Source organism: Sinocyclocheilus rhinocerous, unplaced genomic scaffold, assembly GCF_001515625.1.
Source record: "Sinocyclocheilus rhinocerous isolate Xijiao unplaced genomic scaffold, SAMN03320098_v1.1 scaffold47, whole genome shotgun sequence".
Classification (NCBI taxonomy): Eukaryota; Metazoa; Chordata; class Actinopteri; order Cypriniformes; family Cyprinidae; genus Sinocyclocheilus; species Sinocyclocheilus rhinocerous.
In genome coordinates, this window is record NW_015633578.1 from 644149 (window position 1) to 662852 (window position 18704).

General features: G+C 34.2%; 2 protein-coding genes and 4 non-coding genes across 6 annotated transcripts in view; 4 read left to right on the forward strand and 2 right to left on the reverse strand.

Annotated features, from left to right (window-relative positions):
• The first annotated feature begins 1101 nt into the window (after positions 1 to 1101).
• On the forward strand, positions 1102 to 1172 carry trnag-gcc (transfer RNA glycine (anticodon GCC)). The gene has a single exon. It is a non-coding gene; the product is annotated as a tRNA-Gly (tRNA).
• Positions 1173 to 2406: 1234 nt separating this feature from the next.
• Positions 2407 to 2478, forward strand: trnad-guc (transfer RNA aspartic acid (anticodon GUC)). The gene has a single exon. It is a non-coding gene; the product is annotated as a tRNA-Asp (tRNA).
• A 321-nt stretch (positions 2479 to 2799) lies between these two features.
• Positions 2800 to 2873, forward strand: trnai-aau (transfer RNA isoleucine (anticodon AAU)). The gene has a single exon. It is a non-coding gene; the product is annotated as a tRNA-Ile (tRNA).
• A 3302-nt stretch (positions 2874 to 6175) lies between these two features.
• Positions 6176 to 6248, reverse strand: trnam-cau (transfer RNA methionine (anticodon CAU)). Its single transcript has one exon. It is a non-coding gene; the product is annotated as a tRNA-Met (tRNA).
• A 1230-nt stretch (positions 6249 to 7478) lies between these two features.
• Positions 7479 to 10851, forward strand: LOC107744663 (aquaporin-12-like). The gene is made up of 3 exons (XM_016558466.1): positions 7479 to 8175; positions 10161 to 10277; positions 10422 to 10851. Exons 1-3 carry the CDS (start codon positions 7578 to 7580, stop codon positions 10547 to 10549), a joined length of 843 nt encoding a protein of 280 aa, XP_016413952.1. The 5' UTR covers positions 7479 to 7577; the 3' UTR covers positions 10550 to 10851.
• A 4619-nt stretch (positions 10852 to 15470) lies between these two features.
• The window catches only part of LOC107744646 (gastrula zinc finger protein XlCGF7.1-like), a 9557-nt gene continuing 6323 nt past the window's right edge, over positions 15471 to 18704 (reverse strand). Inside the window, exons 2-3 of the mRNA XM_016558452.1 lie at positions 17053 to 17126; positions 15471 to 16584 (exon numbers count right to left, since the gene is read on the reverse strand). Of these exons, the coding sequence (XP_016413938.1) occupies positions 15884 to 16584; positions 17053 to 17101 (750 nt within the window). The 5' untranslated portion in view covers positions 17102 to 17126 and the 3' untranslated portion in view covers positions 15471 to 15883. The remainder of the gene's footprint in view (positions 16585 to 17052; positions 17127 to 18704) is intronic.

Genomic DNA, 18704 nt, shown 5'->3' on the forward strand with positions numbered 1-18704 from the left:
GTGATTTTTCTTCAATCCCTCATTGAAGAAAAATCACGTTCAAACAGAAGGCGTGTGCTCAGGGGGCGGAATATTTGATAAATTACGCTACAGCACTTATATTTTTGCTCTGATTGGCTATTAACTGTGAGCAATCAATGCATTGGAGAATACAGTGAACATAAATGAAAAGAAACGAAGCTGCTTGCCAGGTTTTCCTAACAAGCAACCATATTTTTTAATATTGTATAATACGCGGACTTGGCAACTCTGGACCAAACACCTTTCAACATAAGAAAAAAAAATATTTTAGTGTGCTTTTTATTTTTTTAATTACAGCAGGTTTTCTGGGGTTATTGACAGTATTTACGTTTAACAGATACTTGATCCGTCAACTCAAATCCTTGGTCTGTTTGTGAAAACCATTCATATTAAGTTTTTAAAAAATCTGGACTTTTTGAAAAGGTTTAATTATGTGAAATCAAAGTGAAAACTACCTTTATCTGACAAAATTAGTAGTATAATAAGCATTAGAAGTATGGCATAAAAATGTTTGATATTAAGCGCCACCTAGTGGTTGATTCATACCAAAGCCCTCAGTCCAAAAACGTTTCTCTCCAAAGATAACTTCACTTTTTCACTTGTAATAATTGTTTGTAGTTCTGGCACTCCAGTGTTTAAAGTCTGTAGACTTTTTAGATTGTAGGCTACCAGTTGTGTTTTATAAGTTTGTTGTTCACTCATTTGTTCATGTATCTTTTTTTACTCTTCACAAAGGGGCAGCGGCCTGTTGGGACTTTGAGAGGTCTGTTGAAGGTGAGTATTTTTAGGGCTAGTCCACTTTATAAACCAGGGGTGCGTAAAGTCGGTCCTGGAGAGTTTAGCTCCAACTTGCCTCAACACACCTGCCGGGAAGTTTCTAGTATGCCTAGTAAGAGCTTGATTAGCTGGTTCAGGTGTGTCTAATTGGGGTTGGATCTAAACTCTGCAGGACATCGGCCCTCCAGGACCGAGCTTGGGCACCCCTGTTATAAACTGTTGAGTATTTATTGTAAGGTTAATGTGGTAAATGCAGTACTGGTACAACACAAAATGTCCCAGGCTAAGAACACTGCTATGTGAGCATTGGTGGTTCAGTGGTAGAATTCTCGCCTGCCACGCGGGAGGCCCGGGTTCGATTCCCGGCCAATGCAGTAGCTTCTTTTGAAGATCTTTTGCATACTTAAACACCAATGCTTTTATTATTAAGTGACTTACAAACAGGGTACAAAACTCTTTCCCCGCCAGCATTTTTGAAAAAAAGTTGCCAGCCACCGCCAAATTTTCACTAAAATTTGATGGCCTCCAGTATATTTTGCTGTATGAATATTTGAATATGTAATACACCAAAATAAAGATCAGAGCCTCTACTTTTAAACAAAATTTTTTTTTTATTCTAGCTTAAAGCATTCTTTTTTTATCAACTCTTGAATATAGGTAGGTTTCATATAAAATGTGTAATTTTGAGCAAAAAAGGTGAGAAAATCAAATTTTTATCAAAAACTACATCTGGATAATATTCAGTACGATTATCAAAGCATAAATCCAGTAAATCGACACCTCCAAAGCTTGCACAGACATATACCACTTTTCTTGACAAAATACATATCGTTGGAAAGTCTCAAGATTCCATATTTGGTGGTTATTTTGTGAGAGACGTATTATTGATAAAGAAATTGATAGATTTGTGACAGAAATGCATCAAAAAATATTTCAATGGAATTTGGGTGGCACCCGGTGGCTGTTTTTGGTATAACATCTAAACAACTTCAAAGTTGGAACACAACTTATGGAGACATATGGCTTTCATTTGATAGCAATTTTATGTTTTTAACAATTTTTTAAAAATATTTATTTTATATTAAAAAAAAATAAATAAATAGTACAATACATTTTCTTTACAGTAAATGTAAACTTCTATAACTTTTTAATACTTTCATTTTATTAAATGATTTCACTTCTATAATAATCTGCTAATTGTTTTCTTTAAAAAGAGACCAACCTTAGGTCTGTATTCAAAAGCGTTCATTAATTATAATAATTTAAGTTTGGATAGTGCACTTTCTCATGAATTTTCAAAAATGGGGATGACAGTTAAGGGGTTAAATTGCATGGTTAACTGTGCTAATTTCTCTGCTTGTTGGTTGTTATTTTCAGACCCTGCTTACAATTGAACACTTCAACGTTAGAGATTCATCAGGAGACCATGACACAAGTCCCGCAATACAACATCAAGGTAAGAGTTGCGTTAAAAAAAGTGTTTTGTTGTTACTGCAACACTACAAAACCAGTTTTGCCCCTTGTTTTTAATAACAAAAGCAGCTCTCAATCTGAACGGATTGACTAGAGTGTAGCAGCAAATGGGGTTGATAAGACCCTTATTATCACTCCTCGTTAGTATAGTGGTAAGTATCCCCGCCTGTCACGCGGGAGACCGGGGTTCGATTCCCCGACGGGGAGAAAACTGTTTTTTCCTCGATATGCGTTCACTGGAAAACTCATTTATAGACTCCCATTTTAAGATCTAACGATCACTTGGGAATTACTTATTTGTTTTATTTTAAAATAAGAGAAAACATCTTATTAGTACATTGTTTTACTTACGAAAAGACGCTACTCTTCTAAACTAGACTTGTTTTCGTAGGATTTTGCATCTCTTTGATTTACCACTGACTTTGAAGTGAAATGTGTACTAATTTATCCAAAACAGCTTGTGAATCAGTAGTTAAAGCAGCACTGCTGTGTTGTTTTTAAAGACTGATTTTTGAGGTTGGGCCCCAGGGCCGGTTAGCTCAGTTGGTTAGAGCGTGGTGCTAATAACGCCAAGGTCGCGGGTTCGATCCCCGTACGGGCCAATGTTTTGCTTCTGCAACTGTTTGATTTATATTTTAGCTTTTACTTTTTTTATGTGTAATAATAATAATAATAATAAAGAATTCAGCAGATCGTGTGATTTTGCTGATTAAAAGCGTAGTTCAAATTCAGTAACACTTTACAAGTTCTTGGTTGTTAACAATAAATAATGTATTCGCTAACATACAGAATTCAAAAATATTTCTCAATGTTGGTTGAAATATAAAAATATAGTTTACAATAAGGTCTCATTTGTTACTGCATTAGTTAATGCGGTCTTTGTTAATCTAAAAAAACAAACAAAAGTTTAATGTTTGTTCACAGCGCATTAGCTAATGCAACTTGTGATTTTTAAAATGTATTAGTAAATCTTGAAATTAACAAGATTAATAAATCATGCATAAGTCCTGTTTATTGTTAGTTAACATTAGTGTACAGCTGTCGTTAGATAATGTTTACAAATCAGGGGCCTCATTTATAAAATGTGCATATGCACAGATTTGATCTTAGAGTGCGTTTACGCTAAAATCCACGGCAACGTTCATATTTATAAAAGCGGTCTTTGACGTGGAAAAGTACTTACGTCAGGGTCTGAGCAGGCGTACGCACTTCTCCTTGTGGCAAAGTCGGAGCACTGCAGCTATTTGAACATCTAAGCTGCAATAATAATAAAAGCGGTGTACGTGGAACCTCATGTTTATATGCAACAGAATCTGATGTATCTAACATGAGACCCAGGATAACTGTATCATCAGAGAACTTAATCATGTAATTGTTAGCAGTACTACATGTACATTCATTAGTGTACAGTGTGAACAGTACTGGGGAACTAACACACCCCTGAGGAGCGCCAGTGCTGATGGTCAAAGGTTCAGACAACGTCCTATTCACCCTGACCTGCTGACTACGATTAGTCAGAAATGATTGGAACCACTTAATAATAAAGGGGTTGACATTCATCCGCTGCAGTGTTTTCAAGAGAACATGAGGCTGCAGAGTGTTAAAGGCTGAAGTAAAATCTACAAACAACAGTCTGGCATAGGCCTTAGGATTCTCAAGATGTTTAGTCACTAGGTGCACTATACTGTTGATTGCATCATCAGTGCCTCTCTGGTGTTTATATGCAAACTGGTAGGGATCTAACTGTGGACCTACATCAAGCTGTAGTTTGCTCATAATGAGCTTTTCCATGCACTTCATCACAACAGAAGTTAAGGCAATAGGTCTAAAATCGTTATTTTCCTGCGGGCAGGGTTTCTTAGGGACAGGTGTAATAATTGCCTTTTTCCATTGTGTCGGTACAGTGTGAGAATGCAGGGACCTCTGGAAAATGGGGCACCAGGCAGGTGTCAGTTCATCTGCACATGTTCTTAATAGAAAAGCAGAGATGCCATCTGGACCTGTGGCCTTATTGACATTGATTTGCTTAAGAACCTTGTTGATAGATTTAGGGTCAATCTCTAGCCTATCAGTATCATCAATAGCAATACTATCAAGCACCATATCACATTCAACTGAGAAATCGTGATTGTCAAACCTCTTATAAAAATAATTCAACTCATTAGCTTTTTCCAGTTCATCTACAACATGCAAAGATTTCTTAGTAGGTTTCATGTTGGTGGCTATTTTCATTGAGTTCCATACTTTTTTTAGTCTTTAAAAAGTCTTTAAAGTACTTTAAACGTCACATCTGGAAGAGAGGCGTACGCACGTGTTTTTGTGCGCACGTTCGTTTTCTCTGAATCGCACTTACGCACTTTTGAGAAATGATCTTAGAACAAGTTTTAGGTTTTAGGTTCAAGTTTTAGGACGGTTTATACGCAACATTTTATAAATGAGGTCCGTGATCATATTGTAAAGTGTTACTGAATTTTCGGTCATTATTTATTCTCCCCCAAACTGATATAATTTTATAACTAAAAAGGAGAAGAAGATCATTTGAAAAACAGGTATTTTTGGGTGAACTAACTCTTTATTATTGCCATTGGGTAGTGAATTTCATCTTATAAAAATAATTCAACTCATTAGCTTTTTCCAGTTCATCTACAACATGCAAAGATTTCTTAGTAGGTTTCATGTTGGTGGCTATTTTCATTGAGTTCCATACTTTTTTTAGTCTTTAAAAAGTCTTTAAAGTACTTTAAACGTCACATCTGGAAGAGAGGCGTACGCACGTGTTTTTGTGCGCACGTTCGTTTTCTCTGAATCGCACTTACGCACTTTTGAGAAATGATCTTAGAACAAGTTTTAGGTTTTAGGTTCAAGTTTTAGGACGGTTTATACGCAACATTTTATAAATGAGGTCCGTGATCATATTGTAAAGTGTTACTGAATTTTCGGTCATTATTTATTCTCCCCCAAACTGATATAATTTTATAACTAAAAAGGAGAAGAAGATCATTTGAAAAACAGGTATTTTTGGGTGAACTAACTCTTTATTATTGCCATTGGGTAGTGAATTTCAGTTACTAATATTAATGTTATTAATATTCTTAATTTGATTTGATTTTAATTTTAAATGGAATATATTAAAAATGTTAAATATTATAATTATTATAATATAAATATTATAACTAATTTGATGATTTGAATGATTTTAGCTTTTATATATTTTTTCATTTTATTTTAATAATTTTATTTTCTTGTAATTTTTATTAGTTTTACTATTATCGTTTTTATTAATGTTTTGAATTATTTTATTTTTATATTTTCCAATTACATTTTAATTTTAGTTAGTTTCAATAAGGTTCTTTTTCTATCAATTTTAATAAATGTTTTTATTAATTAAACTACTAGCATAGTTTTGAATTAGATTTGAGCTTTTATGTATTTTTATTTTTTCATTTTTAAAAAAATAATTTTTAGGATTAAGATTTTGCTTATGCCTACTCACTATTATAGTTTTTATTAATGTTTTGAATGTTTTATTTTTATGTTCCATTTTCATTCTAATTTCATAGTTTTAATGTTTTTTGTTAATTATATTAGTTTTAAATGTGTCGTTTTTATGAATGAAGTTTTAGTTATTTTAGTGCTTAAACTGAACAAAAATTATAAATGTTGCCAACTAAAATAAAACAAGTATAAAATAATTCTATTTCTGGTAACAAAATATTTTTCATGGTTGCAGTTAATGGTAAAAACACCCACCAGATGGCAGCATTTCCAATAGACCTGATATTAAACAATGCTAACTGCTTGCTGCTAACAGAAAAAAGTGTGAATAACGCTAAAGTAACTTTCAACAAATTCAAACAATAAACAACATCACTGAATGTCATTGCTCTAACAAAACTAAAACTTTTGCCCCGTGTGAGGCTCGAACTCACGACCTTCAGATTATGAGACTGACGCGCTGCCTACTGCGCCAACGAGGCCTGAAGGTGGACTGTTGAAAACCTCGTCATGTTACCGCAGGAACGCCAGGTAAGTCACACAACAAGCTGCTTTTGCACTTCAGTTCTGTACTTGATTTTGCTTTTTTAGTTTTCTACTTTGATATGTTTGTGTGCACATCTACTAAAATCCCAAAAGAGAGTCTGTAAGAAGATGATTGAGGAACAATAGACCAGTTTAAACGATGAGATCCAGCCTCGTCCACTAGAGGGAGTCAGAGTGAACAGCCACTTCAAAGATTGCAGATTTAAAATGCATACATTACATTAAAAACTGTACATTTCAAATGCATATATGTGACCCTGGAGTCACATATATGATTTAAAATGCACATAAGTCAATTTAAAATGCATACATTAAATAAAAAATTGTACATTTTAAATGCACATATTAAATAGTATTGTAGATTTAAAATGCATATATTAAAAATGTAAATTTAAAATGCATATATTAAATTAAATTTGTAGATTTCAAATGCATATGCATATATTAAATTAAAAACATTTCAAATGCACATTTCCAATGCATATATTATGTATTAAATAAGGATATAAGGATTGTGCATTTAAAATGCATATATGTGACCCTGGACCACAAAACCTTAAAATAATAAAATATAAAACATCTTAAGTGTAAATTTTTCAAAATTGAGATTTATGCATTAGCTGAAAGCTGAATAAATAAGCTTTCCATTGATGTATGGTTTGTTAGGATAGTACAATATTTGGCTGAGATACAACTATTTGAAAATCTGGAATCTGAGGTTGCAAAAAAATGTAAATATTGAGAAAATCATCTTTAAAGTTGTTCAAATGAAGTTCTTAGCAATGCATATTACTAATCAAACATTAAGTTTTGATATATTTACAGTAGGAAATTTACAAAATATCTTCATGGAACATGATCTTTACTTAATATCCTAATGATTTTTGACATAAAAGAAAAATTGATAATTTTGACCCATACAGTGTATTTTTGGCTATTGCTACAAATATCCCCCAGCGACTTAAGACTGCTTTTGTGCTGCAGGGACACACTGAATATATTTGTACAAAGATGATTGAGCAACAATAGCCCAGTTTAAACAATGACATCCAGCCTCATCCACCAGAGGGAGTCAAAGCAAACAGCCTTTTTTCAAAGTGGCCTTGAATAGGTCAGTGTGTTTTTCTGGCCTAAAGTGTGCCTAAAATCCCCTTTGATAAGAGCACGGCATGTCCGTGTGCCACGTTATCACATGCTGTGAGCAAATACAGCACTGGTGAGCTCAGATCTTTCTTTCTGTCCAGCACAGCCATCTGAACACCAGCATGTCAGGCCTTAATGCTTCACTAGGCTACTTTTTAGCCATAGTCTGCGTGAGCGCGGTCGGACGGGTGCTGGTCACGCGCTGGCGGCCGAGATGGACGTTCCTGATGGAGTTCATCGCCGCTTTCGCTCTCTCCGCTTGTAGACTGGAGGTGGACACCATCGCGGAGGTTGGCCAGTGGGCCGGAGCGCTTGGGCCCGATGTCGCCATCACTATGCTTTTCATATCCATCACCGTCCACGGCATCATCATGCAGGGCGTGAGTGGAAACCCGTCGGTGACGCTCATGGGACTCCTGCAGAAGGACACCGGCGCCGTGTCGGCTGTCCTCAGCGTGGCGGCGCAGTTACTCGGCGCTTACATTGCGCTCCTGGTCGCCGGTAAGTACTGGCAGATGGAGCTGACCGACATGCACATGATCAAGAACCTGATGATGTCTGAGTGCAGCACGTCGCTGCAGGTCCCGCCGCTGCAGGGAGTCTTCGCCGAAGCCCTCGGAGCCCTGACCTTTCACTTGGTTTACCTCGTCCTGAAGAACAGGTCACAGCTGCTGAGGATTCCCATATTCTCCGTGCTGTTGACGCTCATTGCCTATGCAGGTGATTACTTTTAAAATGCTTATGTTAAATAATGATTGTGGATTTAATTTGTGACCCTGGAGCACAAAACCAGTCATAAGGGTGAAAAATGAGAAATTGAGATTTATGCATCATCTGAAAGCTGAATAAATAATCTTTCCATTGATGTATGGTTTGTTAGGATAGAACAATATTTGGTTGAGATACAACTATTTGAAAATCTGGAATCTGAGGGTGCAAAAAAATCTAAATATTGAGAAAATCATCTTTAAAGTTGTTCAAATTAAGTTCTTAGCCATGCATATTACTAATCAAAAATTAAGTTTTAATATATTTACAGTAGGAAATTTACTAAATATCTTCATGGAACATGATCTTTACTTAATATCCTAATGATTTTTGGCATAAAAGAAAAATGTATAATTTTGACCCATACAATGTATTGTTGGCTATTGCTACAAATATACCCCAGCGACTTAACACTGCTTTTGTGCTCCAGGGTCACAAATGCATGTATTAAATTAAACACTAGATTTCAAACACATATATTAAATAACGATTATACATTTAAAATGCATATTTTAAAATATTGTAGATGCATTGTAGAATGCATTTATTAAATAAGGATTTTACATTTAAAATGCATATTTTAAAGGGGTCATATGATGCTATTTTAAAGATCATTATTTGGTGTAACAGAATACAGGTGCATCTCAATAAATTAGAATGTCGTGGAAAAGTTCATTTATTTCAGTAATTGAACTCAAATTGTGAAACTCGTGTATTAAATAAATTCAGTGCACACAGACTGAAGTAGTTTGGCTGACTCTTAACTTTTATAAAGAATATCTCTTTGGATTTGAGACTTTAGTCTTTGCAACTTTACAGATCTTCTTTATGCACCAAGAGCTTGTAACACTCCAAAGAGAAAGGAAAACTTGAAATCGCATCATATGACCCCTTTAAATAATGAGTCTAGTTCTAGTAAAAATACATATATTAAATAAACAGATTTAAAATGTATGCATAAAAAATTGTAGATTCAAAATGCATGTATTAAATGTATTAAATAAATAAAGTGCATATATTATATTAAAAAATATAGGTTAAAATGTATATAAGGATTGTGCATTTAAAATGCATATGTTAATTTAAAAATTATAGATTTCAAATGCATATATTAAATTAGGATTGTTTATTTAAAATACATTAGAAAACAAAAAACATACAATAAAAATGGTAAAATACATTAAAATACATTAGCTATTTAAAATGCATATAATAAATAAAAAGTAGATTAAAAATGCATACATTAAGGATTTTGCATTTAAAATGCATATATTAAATATACAAATATACAATATAAATTGTAGATTTTAAATACATATTAAATTAAAAATTGTAGATAAGAATTGCACGTTGAAATGCATATATAAAATTAAACATTGTAGATTTCAAGTGCATATATTAAGTAAGGATTTTGCATAAAAAATTTATAAATTAAATAAAATTTTTAATATTTTAAATAATAATACAATTATTACATTAAAAAATTTAGATTTCAAATGCTCATTTTAAATAAAGATTGTAGATTTAAAATTCATATAATAAATAAGAATTGCACATTTAAATTCATATATTAAATTAAAAATTGTAGATTTAAAATATTAAAAATCATAGATTTCAAATGCATATATTAAATTAGGTTTGTATGTTTAAAATACGTATATTAAATTAGATAGTAGATATACAGTATTATGCATATATTAATTAAGGCTGAAAATTTAAAATGCATATTAAATAAAGATTGTACATTTCAAATGCATATATCAAATTAAAATCTGTAGGTTTAAAATGTATATATTAAAATAAAGTTTGAGTTAGAAAATCAATTGCACTTTTATGCACGTACTAGAGTAGTGTCTAGAGCTGTTTTTCTGTCTCTTGACTGTTCAGTGGTGAAGTATTTTAGCTCCTCATCCTCACAAATGTCTCTGTCACACCAGGAAATAACTACACGTCTGGATATGTGAATCCATCTCTGGCTTATGCCATGACATTCACCTGTCCGGGACACACTTTCCTAGCGTATTCTCTCGTCTACTGGCTCGGGCCTCTGATGGGTGAGTCCTTGTAGATGTCAGAAATGTTCTTTAATGCCAAGAAAATATTAAAATAGTACTTGTACAGTTCAAACCATCAATCCAAAAATGGCTGCTGGTGTTCCCGAGATGTTTGTGTTGTTGTAAATTGTGTATTTTTTTTAGGCATGACTCTTGCGCTCTTCCTGTATTTGGGAAACATTCCACTGCTGTTCAGCAGGAATCTCCTTTACTCCAAGAAAACACGTTTCCGGGTTCCCAAAGGGAAAACTTCTGAAGACAAGACCAGCTGAAGAGACCGTAAAAACACAGCACTGATATGGTCACTTCACAAACCGTATTTCATAGTCGCAAAACACATTACGGTTGAACTGGTGCAACATCTCTGGCTACATTTCTCTAGCAAACCCCTCGTCTTATGTGAAATTACTACTAACATCTAGGAGCCAAAGAACATTTTATTTAATATATAGCAAAAACAAAAAGAAGAATATTGAATAAGGGGGAAAAGGAAAAATCATGCAAAAGTACAAGTAAATTGTGATAGGTTGTCTATAAATGCCACTTTGATTAAATATTCAAAGTATGCCACAATGTAATAAAATTATTTGTACATATTTTTAGTCTTTCATAATTGCTGTTCTTCTTTATTCCGGCCTAGTTTAGAAAATACAGAATAAACATTTTTTACATATTTGTATGCATGCACTCTTGATGTGCTTAGCTACATTTATTCGAACAACAGTAGCCTATATTTGATTTGAGTGCAGCAGAACAACAAAAATAGCAAAACACTCTCTCTCTCTCTCTCTCTCTATGTATATATATATATATACACACACACACACACACATATATATAGTAGTCAAGATCTGAAGTGGATCAAAAATTTTCATCAAAGTTGTCCAAAAACAAAAACAATAACCGTTCTTGTCTTAGGACAACTTTGATGAACTTTTTTTATCCACTTCAAATGTTGACTACTATATATATATATTGTGTGTGTGTGTGTGTGTTTCATCTATTGTTAGGTTTATCTTTGGTCTTTGTAAAAACAAAAACCATCAGATTACTTGAAATCTATTGCACTTGTTAGATCTACAGTCAGTAACTTATTCTCACCAGCAGAGGTCACTGTCTTTATACATTCAGACCGACTGATGTAATCGAGTAAAATTTAGAAAGGATTTTTTTCACTTATCCAGCGTGGTAAGTACTAGAAAAGTATTTTTAATTTTCGTAGGCCTTTTTAGTTTTTACTTTTTAATTCATTAACTTATATCTGTACTAGTTGTGTACCAATTTACAGGTTAAACGGCATATACATTTTTGTGTGTCGTTTCTCACGGCTTTTTTTTATTTCCTGTTCGATTCACGAACAAATGACTCGTTTGAATCGAATCTTTTATTGAATCGTTTAAAGAGACTCCTGAGCTCAGGCATTACTGATTGGTTTGAATCATTCTAACCAATCTTTCACAAGTTATTGTTACTTTATGCCGTTTCTCTGTTTGTTTGAGTAGATATGTTGGCGTTGTAGCCGACATAAAGTCATCACAACAGGCATGAGGGTTCTGTAGTATTACACTGACCTGAATAGATACAAATGCATTAAAACGCCGTTCATTTAACGTGCTTAAGTGGAGCCTGAGTTGTTTTTGAGGGCAGTAAAGCGAGGCCTGAACTCAATGCCTCTGTGGTTAATTCTGCTGTTTGAAACACAGTGTGTGGGTGAGGTGTTTTTTTTTTCTCACAACCGCAAAATAACTTTGAGAACAACAGACTACAAAACTGACTTAATACATAATTACTAGAAAATGAATGAGACGGATCTCTCTCTTTATTGGTTTACAAGCAAGCCAGAGCATCTCAACAGAAGAAAAGTAGCAAAGAAACGCCCTGCTGCAAAGCTAGCTACATTATAGTAAATATGTCAACATTTATGTTCAAAGCACGACGATCACAGATCAAGCATTGACGTTCAACATTTAATAACGCTAACATTATCACTCTAAAGATTTAACACACAAGCTTTAAAAATAAAAAAATGTTAAAGTGATGTTAAGTTAAAATAAAGTTAAAATAAACAGATCATAGATTTAATTTATGAATTTATGTTTTATTTATTTTACTTATTGTGCCAGTATACCGACACAAATGAATGACTTTGACAATATACATTATTTATATAAAATATAATAAAGCAAAAAATCAGTTGTAGAACCAGATGTAAAACCACTGGCTGTAACGGAACATAACACTTTGGAAGGTGTTATTTATTTTTATGACCACTAGATGGCCACAGCATTAACTGTTTTAAAAAGCTTCGAGTAATGAACCTTTTTCCTGATACAATTGTGATGAAAGCGTCACTGGTTCAGAACGCTTCACTTCGCCATCACTACTGAATGAGGAAGGAAACTAGTGGTGACGTCATGACGGCGATGCAAGATTAACGGTAGTTTATCAAAACGCGCCAAATAAACCAATTTGGAGTAGACGTCACAGTTACATCACTTGCAGCTGCGCGTGCATTTTGGTGGCAGAATAACACTGGGAACAAGTGGAGGGAAACGGGTAAAATCCATGGAACAAGACAAAAAAATTATTGTTATGCCTTTGGATGTTTTTATAGAATACTGCAGTCAAAGACGCCATTAGCTAAACGCAGACGTTTAAATGGACAGACTGGATGAAACCTGCTATGATTACCCTACTTTTAAAGCATAAATTTGATTTAAACAATAGGTCTATATAATATTCACATTTGCAGTTCACGGGGGACATTGTATTAGCCCTAAACCCTTACATTTAAACATTTACCTATTTTATCTCACAATTCTGACTTTTTTTCTCGCAAATGCAAGTTTATAAATCCTACTTTGGACTTCATAGCTCAATTTAACTCAACAATTGCAAGTTTGTCAATTCTGAGGGGGGAAAAAAAGCCAGATGTGTGGGATTATAAACTCATGATTCTGAGCCGAGGGGAAATCAGAATTGTGAAATATAATCTCGGAATTGCGAGAAAAAAGTCAGAATTTTGAATTACAAACTCAGTTACATTTTTTATTCTTTTATTCCATGGTTTCCGTAGAATGCTACTTTAAAACTGTCATTTTCTGCCACCAGATAGACTCCGCCCACAACAAACGTCATCACTGTTTGTAAACACCAAATTGGTCTATTGTCAAAAATCAGACTTTATTTGTTGAGAGCGAGTGTGCGCGCACGTCCTGAAGAGTGAAGTCAAATCATTTCGGCTGCAGTTCAGCTCATAAACCCCGCTCTCTGCATGTAAACGAATGGAGCCGAGGAAAACAAACAAAAAAAAAATTTTTACTTATAAAGTTTCCCCATGGTTTCTGTTGATGTATGCTCAAGTGTTCGTTTTTTTTAATAGGTTTTGTTTTAATAAGTTATTTGATGCTATAAAAATGGGTCTGACGTCGTGATTGATCGCTGTGATTTCCTCTGAGTAAAGCAGATGTCGGAGACTAAATTTTAACTTCAACTTTTCCATGGCTGTGTTGTTTCACAAAATGACTTGAAAGCCCAAAACTCAATTATAGCCTAATAGTTTATGGCTTTTAGAGGTCACAAAAATTATGGAATCATTTATTCTTGATGCTAGCAAAATCAGCAGAAATTAAAAATAGGCAATAAAAGCTTTATTAATTCTTTAGTTTTTAATTCTTTGTGACGCAAATATAAAAGTGAGTAAAAGTAGAAACAAATGAGACCGATCTCTCTCTTTATTGACTTCAAGATCTTGTAGAAAGTCTTCTCTCTTTACCTTAAAAAAAAATTTTTTATCTGGAGTCAAGTTGTTCCAGAAGCCAAAATCAGATTTCATTGGTGTAGTGGAGAAAAGTCTCTTCAGTCTTGTAGGAATAACGCTCAAGAGTTCCAGAAGTCAAAATGTTTTAAAGATAACTTTTATTTGACCCTCTCCAGGGACCAAGAGATCCCAGAGGTGTATAAACATCACATATGAGCTGTCAAGGTTTTAAAGGCAGTGAACACATTATTCATTCTTGCACCCTCCATACACAATCTCCGTCACATAGACCATGAGGCTTTTAAAATGCATCTGACTGTCATAATATTAAAACAACTTCTACAATGTCTTCTGTAGGATAGATAAAATATTCACAAAGCTTCACAAAACGCGGTATACATAGACAACACAATATTCTCAGAAACATGCCAAGTTTAATGAGTTTCTGATGCTCAGGTGGCTAACTGTATTTTTTAAATCATCCAAGGCTGTAATACCAATGTTCTCCACAGGATAACTTTTAAGTCTCTGTTTAAAATTTAAATCATACAATAGATTGACTTGTTGTAAAAGATGCATAAAGTTTCATAAGATGTCAAGTCTTAAGTCTAATCAGTCTGTGATACCAAAAATAACCTTCATTTTTATATATCCTAATGATAATGAAATCATGTCAAGTTGCAAGACAACTTGCTGTCTAATTAAAATGGAAAAAAAACAAAACATTAATTGTCTATTGTAATATAGTACATAGTTCATGTCGCTTGTTAAGGCTGCTTAAGACAGATTTACACATAAGATATTTTATAGCTCAATTCAGAAGCGTAGCTTCTGGGTATACAAGGTATGCACGTGCATATGGGCCCGTGCATATTGGGGTCCCACCGGGGGGGATATTTTAATTAAAACGAGGGAACGAATTCTGAATTCGTGGCCACGATAAATATATATTTTGTCTGCATGTAATATGCAGGGCTCTGTAATTTCTTGCGTGCATTTGTATATCTCTGCCGTAGAACTGCATAATTTTTTAACTACGTGCAAACGCTGCACCGCCGTGGCCAAATAAAATATTAAAATAATAGTTAAAATAGTATTTTTTACGAGAATGAAGTCATGTTTTATTGCATGGATAAACAACTTAATGTGAAAATTCCACCTACTCTGAATAAAAAGTATGTGGCATCCAACCTTTCATCCTTCAGATGTATTTAACATAAAAACAGCAATTAAAAAAAATAATAAAAACATTGGCAAAGTAATATTGTTGGCTTTTCTGAGGTAAATGTTATGTTACGACTGTTCACAAGCTGTTTTATTGACATTTTTCAAAACACTAATTGATCGATTACATGAGATATTTGTTTTATTAAATTGTTCAGATTTTTTTCAACATGCCTTCTGATGTTCATTGATGTTTATTTTGTGTTGTAACTAGTAGTAAAGAGGAAAAGATGATTGATTCACATGCCGCTTGAACTGAGGTGAATACAGTGATCTCACGCTACATTAAAGAGTGTTAAAACAAATTTATTGTTTGTATTTCATGATAAAATCAACAGAACTTAAAGGCTGAGACTTATTGTGTTACATTAACAGTAAAAAAACGTTAAATTATTTCCAAGCATTTATACCGTCAATCAAACAGCTTGTGAATAGTCACGTAACGTTATTTGCCTCAGAAAAGACAAGATTAAGTTAAGTTTACAGAGTTGGAGCCCATGTTAACCAATAACATTTTTTTTGCATATGGGCCCAGGGCGGACTTGCTACACCACTGGCATTATTGTTTCACGTTTGGTGAAAACGCGGCGTCAGACCTGAAAGTGCTTGATCTGAAGATGATCTACTTACTGTGAATATTTTTTGTATGTTTGTGTAAAGTAGATAATTGAGTGAAACACTTCTCACATGTAGTGCAGTAATAAGGTTTCTCTCCAGTGTGGATCCTCTCATGTTTTTTCAGGTTTCCTGACCGACTGAATCTCTTGTCGCAGTGCGAACACATGTAAGGTTTCTCTCCGGTGTGAATCCTCTGGTGCAGTTTTAAATTTTCAGCTTTAAGGAAAGTCTTCCCACACTCAAAGCACATATAATCTCTCACACCAGTGTGTATCTTCTGATGTTCTTTTAAACTTTGCGGCAGTGAAAAACTCTTTCCACACAAAGAACATGAATATGGTTTCTCTTTGGTATGAATTCTCAGGTGCTCCTTCAGGTTTGAAGCCCACAAAAATGTTTTTCCGCACTGATCACATTCATGCAGCTTCTCTCTAGTGTGGATGTTCATGTGCTCCTTAAGTTTTGATGATTGTGTACAACTCTTCCCGCACTGATCGCATGTGTACGGTTTCTCTCCAGTGTGGATCCTCTCATGTGATTTCAGATTTCCAAACTGACTGAATCCCTTGCCACACTGAGTGCAGGTGAAAGATTTCTTGGCTCTTGTTTTCTTTAAATCTTTCTGTTTGGTTTGAGAGCGACTCAAAGGTTTCTCCTCCTTTTCATCCAGTTCTTCATCATTCTCCTCAATTTCATCAATCAACTCTGAAATAAAAGTAAAATGTTTGATTTTCAGTAAATCACAGACAGAAATGAGTAAAGAAAGGACATAAAAGTGAACCATGATGTAACAGTGGGAAGTAGACAATTGCTATACAAAAAATTCATCATGTTGATGTAATTTTATTAATTTAAATATCTCTGAAACTTTCTGTGAATGAGGAACAATGATCTTCCAGTTGTTGTTTTTTTACATTACAGGCACAAATCCCATGTTTTTATCGTGAGAACTATTAAATCAACTCCACAATTGTCTAACATAAATTAATTTTGCTGAAAAAATGCACTCTCTTTATAGAAAGCGTCCTTATTATTTGCTGCTTCAACTATATTATTTCACAGCATTATATATTTTTCCTATTACAACAAATCTAAGTCATACAAACTGCTTGAAGCTTTATATTCTTATTGATCTTCAGCCTCATTAATGAAGGATCAAGAATAAACACCAACCTGTTTGTTCTTCAGTGCGTTTCATCCTGCAGGGTTCTGGATCTGTCATATTCTCACGTGGTAAAATTCTAAATCTGTAATTAAATGTGAAACCGAGAATGAAAAACCTTCTTTTTGATCCTTTAATTCTTGCAAGAATGGTCAATCTAACAGAGAGACGCTCTGTAGTTAGAAAGACAGGAGGCAAATCAGGCAAATCATCTCCGTTTTACTGGGAAAGGCTGTGCAAGATCTACTTTGACCTTTAGCTTTATCCCTTCAAACTAGTTCTAACCGGTTTTAGCCACGTACACACAGAAAATACTGAAGGCCAAAAACTGTGCAAATAGAACATGTGGAAAATAAAGAAGAATATACATTATGGAAAATAAGAAGTAAAGAACAACATAGAAATTTCCATCAGACTGTTCACACAAATTTAAAAATCTATTTAAGAAACAAATAATCTGCTAATTGACTTTAACATAACTATTTTGTTTGTGATTTATATGAAACATGGTTTGTCACAGATTAATGAATAAATATATAGTTTAGTCATGAAACTCTAGATGGCGCAGGCTGACGGGTTGTTAACGTAACTGATGATATTCAGAGAGTTAAACGACTTGGCACGAGCTGATTGGTTCATGCAGCATATGCAGCCAATGAGCTTACAGCCTTGTATTTATATGGCTGGCTAGCATTCACTAGAGATTCCTGCAGCGCGCTTTCAGAGATTCTCTGAAACCCTTCACCTTCCCCAGCTCCACGTACTGTAAATTAAAACTAACTGAAATTTCTTCTCACATAGGCCAAGACATATCAATAGGCTATTGAGCTAAGTGTGCCTGTAAAAGGCTATTAGTGTTATAATTTCATGAAAATAGTTACAGTCTTCTTAACAACTTCTAAAATATAGCTATGATAACAATTAAATTATTTACACTTATTATATACATTTTTTTAAGTTAATCCATTGATGTGCATTAGATGATGAATTGAATAGTCACCTCTACTATTGTAGGTTATGTTTTGGTCATCAGAAAATAATTAATGAGGAATTATGAGAGGTTATGCTATTACACATACATTTCTTGTTTTTGTAATGTCAAGTTCTGTCATGAAACTCTAGATGGCGCAGACCGATGGGTCCGACGTAAACTGATGATATTCACAGCGTTAAACTACTTGGCACAAGCTGATTGGTTCATGCTGCATATGCAGCCAATGAGCTTACTGCCTTGCATTTATATGGCTGGCTAGCATTCACTAGAGATTCCTACAGCGCGCTTTCAGAGTTCCCTGAAACCCTCCACCTTCCCCAGCTCCACCTGTATAGATCTGCTATGGGTTATTTTATATGCTATTTGTGCAGCAGCAGTATGTCTTAAATACTCACAGCACCGTATCGCCGTATGCATTGGCAGTAACAAGTTCCTATACTTGCTTGCAGCAGCAGCAATAATCTACAACTACAGCAATAACCAACAGCAGCAGCGTAGCAGATCTATTCCGCCAAGACCAAATACATTAATATTGTCAAATCCATCACCATGCTAAAATCTTCAGAGTTGTCATGATTAAAATCTATTTGTGGCGGTCAGTTTTGATATTGTGGCAGGCGCCACAAATAAATCAATGTATGGGGAATACTGAAAAATTAAAATGAAACT

Bases quoted from the DNA above. Each gene is read 5' to 3' on its own strand.
- LOC107744663 (XM_016558466.1), top strand. From the start codon at position 7,578: ATGTCAGGCCTTAATGCTTCACTAGGCTACTTTTTAGCCATAGTCTGC. The intron at 8,176-10,160 runs GTGATTACTTTT...CTGTCACACCAG, and splicing joins GACGCTCATTGCCTATGCAG to GAAATAACTACACGTCTGGA. The intron at 10,278-10,421 runs GTGAGTCCTTGT...TATTTTTTTTAG, and splicing joins CTGGCTCGGGCCTCTGATGG to GCATGACTCTTGCGCTCTTC.